At 41.6% G+C, this 9,083-nt stretch overlaps 1 protein-coding gene across 1 annotated transcript; it reads left to right on the plus strand.

Moving 5' to 3' along the window:
* Positions 1-7,393: 7,393 nt before the first annotated feature.
* On the plus strand, positions 7,394-8,618 carry LOC102510662 (olfactory receptor 2AJ1). Its single transcript, XM_032468974.1, has one exon. The coding sequence runs from the start codon at positions 7,680-7,682 to the stop codon at positions 8,616-8,618; it is 939 nt and encodes a 312-aa protein (XP_032324865.1). The 5' UTR covers positions 7,394-7,679.
* Positions 8,619-9,083: the final 465 nt, after the last annotated feature.

The following is a 9,083-nucleotide window of genomic DNA, read 5'->3' on the forward strand; positions in this document are numbered from 1 at the left end:
TTATAATCTTATGTTAGCACATTCCTTTGAATTGCTTTCAGGAGCCTTTAAGACTTGACAAATTCTGTTACAAATTATGTTAGAGACCATTTGTCTCAATCCCATTGTTGTGCAAAATAAAAATAAAATAACCTATCCATGGTCTCAGATGCAATTCTTCTGATACAAAATTCTGAAACCGCACTGCTTTTCTAAATAACATAGAGCATAATTTTTGCTCAGAAATGCCCAAGTTACAAATGCATTCACCAAATGTGAAGAAGGCCTGAGCTGTCCCTTCTGTGGAGCTGTGAGAAAACTCATAATTTCAGAATGGGCTCAGCAAGCAGAGCTTCTGACACAGGACTTTCAACTGTTCAATGGCATTAAAATAGTCTGATCTGACTTGAATTATCAAAGGCAAAGGCAGCTGTTCGGTTGCCAGAAGCTCACCCACCATTACCTCAAGGTCATTATTTTGTTTCAGGAGGAACAAACAGGAAACCTGCCTTCTTTCTCTTGACTCTAAGAATTTTCTTTTTTGTGTGTGTTCACAATAACTCCCTCTGAGTTCATACCCATTGTCTAATGCAAACACAGCACCAAACAAGACTATAGAATTCTGACAATCTAAGAAACTGGGATAAAATAATGGCACCTGTCACCTAGCATTGCTGAGAGGATTCAATGGGTTAAAATGTGTAAATCACTTAGAACAGTGCGAGCAAGGAGCAACTGCTATGTTATATAGATCCAAGCTTCTGATTGTGTTTTATTTATTCATGAAATTTCCGTCTTGAAATCATGCAGTCCAGCTTTGTTATGTACAGATAAGGGCACAGAGCTCCAATAATACTCTGTTTCCAGGTGGCATCGTCCCGTTAGCTCACTTAGCCTAATGTGTAACACACAAGCTGGAAAATCCAGAAGAAACCTTCAAAAGACTGAGCCGGTGCCACAGGGATCTGAGCCTGTTTCTGGGGGCATCTGGGATTTGGAACTTGCAGCTCTAATTCCCAAAGGCCACTGGCACTACCCAATAACCAGACTGAGAGGCATATAGTCCTAAACCAGTGGGAATCCCAAGTTAACAACTATTACTGAGCACACATGTGGGTAAAGGCTTTGTACAGAGGCTCTGCCTATATCCATATGTCCTGCAACATGGAAGACACGCACCTGGGGTCTTTTGTTTCCCTCCTGCCTGTTTCCTGAGAGCAGCAGATTTAATTATCTATTGCGGGGGGAGGAGAAACTGTGTCCCTTTACATTACTTACATATTAGAACAAGGGCGGGGAGAAGAGTTAAATTATTGATGCCAAGGCTACACCACCAGGTTCCTGAGTGATGCAGATAACTTCTATGTGCAGCCAGCATTCAGATCCACCACCAGGAGCCCTGTCATCAGCTATCACTATTTGGAGACCAGTTAAATCTTCCCTTAGTCAGTTTTTGCCACACTTGTCTGGGGGTAGAGATAACCTGAAACCATAATAAATACACATATTCCTGGCCCTTGCCCGGCATTTTAGATCCAGGAGCCCTGGAATTCCTCTGTTTCTTCAGCTCTCAGGTGATGTCTACAGTTGGGCAAGCTGGGGAGACACTGGTCCAGAAAAGACACTACAGGAGTAATCTGGGCTGTTTTCACTCAGTGACACCAGCTGTGGGAGAGGATAGCACGCTAACTCTCAATTGTGAGTTAACATAACTAAGGCTTTTATAGGTTCCATTAGAGATCCTGTCCTCTAAGACGCTGGGTCCTTTGTTGGATTCTGGTGAAGATTCAGGGTGCACGAGTACTCTGGGTGATCCAGCACCTTTTTTAACCCTTGTGGGTCACGGTGTAATGATGAGGCTCAAGGAGAAGTCAAATGAATAATCTTCATGAAGACCAAGCCAGTCATCCTGACGCCGCCAAGCGTACAGCTCCAATGAACAGAGCTACACCACCATGAGGGGACCTTGAGGATTTCAGGTGAGACCAGGCACAGTGAGGATACCAGCTAGGGGTACTTCCTGAAAGGTCACACTCAGCTTAGAACTTTCCGACTTCCTGTTTTGACCTCACTGAGTATTATAGCTACAAACCCACGGAGGAGAGAAATGGTCTCCCTGTACACATTGTCCATGAAAGAGTTAAGTCTTACTATCCTATATCATTTTGCAAAGGGCTTTATAACACTTGAGCCTTTTCTCTGCCCCTCACAGATCTGGAATGTTCCCATTCTTCCACAGAGAGCAAAAGGGTCTCTCCTGAAATTAGAGGAGGCAGAAAGTCCTACATCTAGTGAGAACCAAATTTGCTTGCTCAGATTTACAAATATTTAAAAGAATCAGTGTGCTTCTGTGCTTTTAGATAGCCTGCCTTACATCTGACAGCTATGTACGAAATGTCATTAAATTGTTCTTGGTTTTGTAATGCTAAATGAAAACCATATTCTCCAACTCAACAAGGTATGAAAGAATTTTATGTTTTTCTCCTAACATTAAGCAGTGACAGCAAAGTAACATATTGGAATATAAACACTCAGAGGCCATCGAAAGTACACATAAGCAAAGGAATCACCTAAAATATAAATTCATATGCATGTTTATACATAAAATATACACACATACACACCCCTCCAGAGATGGGATTCTAAATTATTTCAACAAAAAACAGTGATTTACAAAACATATTTATACATACCTTTCTGTCACCTAAACAAAATATCCCGTATTTAATCAATTACATGTCAATCATTCCCACAAACAAATCACATTCCAAATGTCTGGTCCTACTCCGTTCTAGTTTTTGCTTCGTCTTGTCCATGTTCTGCTTTCTGTTCTCAGCAGTTTCTTTTCAGTCTGTCTTGTGCATTTCCCACATGGACCTTGCATTATTCTGGAGAGCTGTTGTTTCTTAGATTCCTTTTCTTCTTTGTTTCTAATAAGAAAATGGTCTAAATGATGCCTTCCTGGCAGGTGCAGGATGACCATGCCTTCTGCCCTCTAGATTTGCTCACAGACATCTTCTGCTGTGCTGCCTTCGGAGAACAACCATCTGTGCCTCCTCCCCACGCCGTTTCCCACCCCGGAACTTCACTTAGCCTTCACCAGACTCCTACTGCAGGTGTTTATGTAACATCAAAACACCTGTTCAGAAATGAAAACTTATTCTTCAGGCTTTCACTTTTGGACGAGAGAAAAAAAAAATCTCACTAACTTTTCCCTTGAAAATGCCTGCTGTTTCAATCTCCTTTTGTAGCTGCAGGGAATTTTGGGGTGTTAATTACAAAGAGCATTTGATTAAAATAAAGCATAAAAATCACTGCAACACCATCACCTTATTTATACCAGGGAGTACAGTTTGAGAGGATGAAACCCTTGAGCAAGATTCAGCAGACTCCAGTATCTGCTTTTATTTGTTTGTTTTGTATATATTTTTTATTGAAGCAGAGTCAGTTTACGATGTTGTATCAATTTCTGGTGTACAGCACGATGCTCCAGTCATATATGAAGATACAAAATTTTCATATGCTTTTTCACTATAAGTTATGACAAGATATTGAATACAGTTCCCTATGCTATACACTATAAGCTTGTGGTTTATCTATTTTATATATATATTACTATCTGCAAATATTGAACTCCCAATTTATCCCTTCCCACCCGCTTTCCTCTTGGTAACCATAAGTTTGTTTTCTATGTCTGTGAGTCTGTTTCTGTTTTGTAAATAAGTTTGCTTGTCTTTTTTTTTTTTTTTTTTAGATTCCACATGTAAGTGATCTCATATGGTATTTTTCTTTCTCTTTCTGGCTTACTTCACTTAAAATGATGACCTCCAGGTCCATTCATGTTGCTCCAAATGGTATTATTTCATTATTTTTTATGGCTAAGTAGTATTCCATTGTATAAATATAGCACAGCTTCTTTATCCAGGCATCTATTGATGGACATTTAGGTTGTTTCCATGTCTTGGCTGTTGTAAATAGTGCTGTGTGAACATTGGGGTGCAGGTATCTTTTTGAATTAAGGTTCCCTCTGGATATGTGCCCAGGAGCAGGATTACTGGGTCATATGGTAAGTCTATTCCTAGTCTTTTAAGGAATCTCCTTACTGCTTTCCATAATGGCTGCACCAAACTGCGTTCCCACCAGCAGTGTAGGAGGATTCCCTTTTCTCCACAGCCTCTCCAGCATTTATTGTTCATGGACTTTTGAATGATGGCCATTCTGACTGGTATGAGGTGATAACCTCATTGTACTTTTGATTTACATTTCTCTGATAATTAGCAATACTGAGCATTTTTTCATGTGCCTATTGGCCATTTGTACATCTTCACTGGAGAACTGCTTGTTTAGGTCTTCCAGTATCTGCTTTTTTGACCAACAGCTCACTTAATTTCTCGGAGTATAAATTCCTCAATCTATAATGTCGGAAGGAAACAGCTGTTGTTTCCATCTCAGGGGTTGTTGTGGGTGATCCAACCAGATAACATTTGTGAACTATCAGCTTCAGTGCAAAAGTAAGTGTTTCAATGACTGGAGCTCACCTGACAACTGCTCTCCCAGGTGGGTCTGTATCAACCACTCCTTAAGCTAAAGCATCTCCTTCCTGACATGCCAACTACACTGTACAGCTAAAAGGAGTGGAAACACTGTCGCCCACTGAATGAGTTGGGACCTACTTTCTTAGGCCAATAAAGTGAATTAGCAACAAAAAACTTTAGCTGGACATATTTCTGAAGTCCCACTTCTTTCCTGGCCTCCCAGGGAAAATCCACCATGCACTATGACTTTGCCGGTTCCCAGAAGTGTCATGTTTGACCTAGATAGCCAGTATTCCAAGGATATTCATGCCTCATCCACATGGGTCACTGAGAAATAACACTGGGACTTCTGTCCCTTATTGACCATTCAATCCAGATCAGAATCCAAAAAGAAAAAGATAAATTTTCCTTGAAGAGTCTGCTCCAGGGAACAGAATTAGGATATGACATGTTAGGCTTAATTTACTCTATCAACTAGCTCATATGGCTGATTTTTTGAAGAAAAGAACAAAATGTGGGTTCAGAATACCAAAATGTTGGTAAAATTAAAAGAAAGAGAAAAATCAAGAAGATTACCGGCTAGAATGTGGAAGTATTTAATCAATTAGCTTTGGTACTCAATTATCTTAGAATCATAGAATATTGAAACAGATGAGATCTTAGGTTCTAGACCAGAGGCTCTTAAACATTTTGCTGAAGAAGAAATGGACAATTACTAATTAGAATAAAGAGTGGCAGGATAAGATTTTTTCTGATGAGAATAACATTTTGCTGTTTTAACAGGATGAATAGTAGAAATGGGTTGCTACAAGTAAAATTCAATATAACCCTAATATGTGGATTAACAAAAAATTGTTTCAGATGTATCTTCCAGTCATACATTAGGCTTGGGCACATGCCTCTTTTACTTTGAGTTATGAGGATCGAGGCTAACCTCACCAGCCAGGTCATATCAAGCCTTAAACTGGATTCTGTTTGTCCAGAGGCTTTCTGGGTGGCAGAAACCTGCCTCTCACTATTAGTACCTTCCCAGAATAAATCTTTCTTACAACAGGTGGTGAGAACAAGGCTTCCTTGAACTCACAGAATAGGTCCCATGGAGTTTCTTGTAAGCCGGCCTGTGTCTTCATGTTTACTCAATAAATGTCTGTAAGTTTGGCAGAATTTAGTCTGAAACTTGCTAAGTTGCTTGCTGTCTTATTTCTTCCCCAGTTTTAGAGGGGCCATGGGGGAAAGAGCTAACATTTTCTCAGTTTAATACATCTTTGGCTACTTCCGTGATCTTTAACACACACACACAAACACACACACACACACACACACACACACACACACACACACACACACACACACACACACGTGGTTGGCTTAGGTAGGGTCATAAGAAGAAATAGTAAAACTCATACCATGGACCTATGAAACTACTTTGGAACGTAGTTTGGGATCTTGGAACAACAAATTATATCAACTCACCAGTATGGCTGTGCTGGTGTTTGTTAAGATAACTCACTGAAGCAGTAAATTATTTTGGCATTGATCATTTTTTTTAAGTTTTCATGCAGAGGAATCCAGCTGGCCTTCAGTTCATTTTGTTGACTCTGAGGAGCAAACTCTATTGGGAGTAATAGGTTCTTAATTTCGAAACAGAAAATGAAAAATGGTTTTAATCACCTGAGCATCCATGAGATGTATGTGTATGTTCATCAGCATGTGTAACAGCTCTTTATCCGATCTGTAAGGCATCAGCTAATCAACTTGACATGTGACACAGAACAACTGTAATCATTCCATTACTGCCTGTGGTTTACAGGGCCAGAGCTCTGGAGCTGTCCAAAGTACCAGTCAATTGTGTTAGTTATGTAGTTAAGAGAAAATATGGAAGCCAGTCTATGTGTGTGTCTGTGTGGCTAACAGAAGAATGTAACAGTATGCCTAGATATCACTGCTTACTAGGGGCCTCGTGTCTTTGTCAGGACCAGCCTTCTCAAACCCAGTCTATGTCACCAGTATCAGAATCATTTGGGCTCCTCTTAGAGATGCAAATTTCAGGATCTCATGCTAGATCCAAGCATCCAAATCTCTGGGAGTGGGTTCTGGAATCTGCATTTTAGCAAGTAGTCCATGTGGTCCTAGTGCACAGTAGTGTCTAAGAGCCACAAGTCAGAGCTCAGAGGGGTTCAAGAAACCAAGTAGTAAGAGTAGAAATAGATGGGGCAGCAACTCTCCCCAGTTGGCTAAGGGACTCTGCCAACCTCAGGGCAGAGGCTCCTGGTGTTCATGGAGGCTCAGTAAAACACTTTTTATCTTTATGAAATGTTCCCAAAGCTGACAGAAGATATCTCTCTCAGATATTTGGGTGTTCTTTTTCTGGTGGATCAGGCTGGCTAGAAATGCAAAAGGCAAGTGGGTGGAAGCTGTAAGACCCTTGACACAATTTCCTTGTTTCTCTCTATACGGATGAAACCAAATTCCATCTAAGTTGACTCTAAATACAATGAGAATGGACAAAAACTTTAAAAGTTGTGTTCTTTCTCATCCTTCTTGGACACATCAAATTTAATCTTTGCTGCTTGTTGAATCTCTGAATACAGTTGATGAGAAGAGACTTAGAAAACCCATTCTACTGAGCAAGCAAATGTTTCTGAGGCCCGTGTATGTGTCAGCATTCAATGGTCCCTGCCCCAAAGGAAATGCAGCATCAAGTTGATTCTAAGGTTTCCCAAAATAGAGTTCTTTACTTCAAAAGATATGTCTAGCCCATGTTATACATGAATCATGAATTATTTTATTAAAGCATCCTTGTGAGATGCAAAATCACATTGACTGAAACCAAGAACATGAAAAAGCATGAATATTAGAATTCTTCATATTATCAAAAGAGGAGGATTAAAGATGAAGTAGAAAAAGTGCATATAGAAAAGTTCAGAATATTGATGGGGAAAAAGTCTAGTAGGTGTCATCTTTATGCTCTGGTTATTAATTCTTCTCCTATGATTTCAACTCCTTTATGAATTGGATAAAATTCTGTTTTCAGTTCCCAGAAAAGGTTTCATGTTATGCTATCAATTGCTAAATTTACCACCCTGGTTTAATTCGTTTGTCTTATATACATGTGTGTTTTGAAAGCCCCCATTATCTTTCAGGTGGAACTGGTAAGGAGAGAACATGGAGACAGGAAATGAGACATTGAGCACAGACTTCATTCTCCTGGGCCTTTTCCCTGGAATGAGACACACTGGGCTCCTTGTTTCCATCGTCCTCCTCGTCTACACCATTGCCATCACAGGAAACACCACCCTGATCTTCCTCATCTGGGCAGATCCCCGCCTTCATACCTCCATGTATTTCCTGCTGAGCCAACTCTCCCTCATTGACCTGGCCTTCATCTCTAGCATAGTCCCCAAAATGGTGACCAATTTCTTCTCAGGGAGGAGAAGGATCTCCCCGACTGGCTGTGGGGCCCAGGTGTTCTTCACCTTGGCTCTGGGGATAGCTGAGTGCCTCCTCTTGACATTCATGGCTTACGACCGCTATGTGGCCATCTGTCACCCTCTCAAATACTCGATCATCATCAGCCGCCAGGTCACCCATCTGATGTCTGTGGGGTCCTGGGTGGGCGGGGCTCTGGCGTCCTTGGTCCATACATCCTACGCTCTGCACTTTCCCCTCTGTGGCCCCCGAGAACTCCACCACTTCTTTTGTGAGGTCAAAGCCATCCTGAAGCTGTCCTGCAAGGACACCTCTGCCTATGAGAAAGGGGTAGTAATGACCAGCACTGCTGTGGTTCTTCTCCCCATAGGCCTCATTCTGACCTCCTACACCCTCATCTTCCTCCAGGTCCTGCAAATGAACTCCCCCGAGGGCAGGAACAAGGCCTTGGCTACCTGCTCCTCCCACCTTACTGTGGTCACCTTTGACTATGGCCCAGCCACGCTGATATACATGAGGCCTGGGTCTTCCCATACCCCGATTTTGAACCAGGCTCTCTTTATGTTTGACACCATCCTCACCCCCATGCTGAACCCTCTCATCTATAGCCTGAGGAACAGGGAAGTGGGGGGCTTGATGAGGAAGGTGCTGGGGAGGTACCTCATCTCAAAGTAGCTTTTCATCTCCTGATGAGTAGACAGTTCAAAGTTCAAGCATCCCTGGGAGGCTGCAGGGTCTGAGGAAACCCAGTGAGACTCTGTGCCCCTGTATCACCTCTACAAATGTCGGACCCCTCAAATCCCTGTCTCCTGATATTGTCAGCTTCAAGTAACTAAATCAGGGAGTTCTCTGAGCACAGAGGAGCACTTCTAAAGAAATCTATATGAGGTCTAAGTCACAACCAGTTCTCTGTGTGACAATAAACTTCCCCCAGTCACCTGATCATCCTTCACTCACCAGGATCGCCCTTCCTTCTTTCAGATTTAGCAAAAGGATATGAGAAAATTGTCATGTTCTTGGGAAGAAGATAAAGAGACTTACCTGAGACCTCACATTCCATTTGTTCTCGTTAGTATCAAACGTTCGGCTGCCCATTAATTCCAATTTTTTGAGCCAATGAAATAAAAGCTCTTTCTAACA

The sequence above is a fragment of the Camelus ferus genome, chromosome 3, assembly GCF_009834535.1.
Source record: "Camelus ferus isolate YT-003-E chromosome 3, BCGSAC_Cfer_1.0, whole genome shotgun sequence".
Classification (NCBI taxonomy): Eukaryota; Metazoa; Chordata; class Mammalia; order Artiodactyla; family Camelidae; genus Camelus; species Camelus ferus.

Coding starts and splice junctions, on each gene's coding strand:
- LOC102510662 (XM_032468974.1), top strand. CDS start 7,680: ATGGAGACAGGAAATGAGACATTGAGCACAGACTTCATTCTCCTGGGC.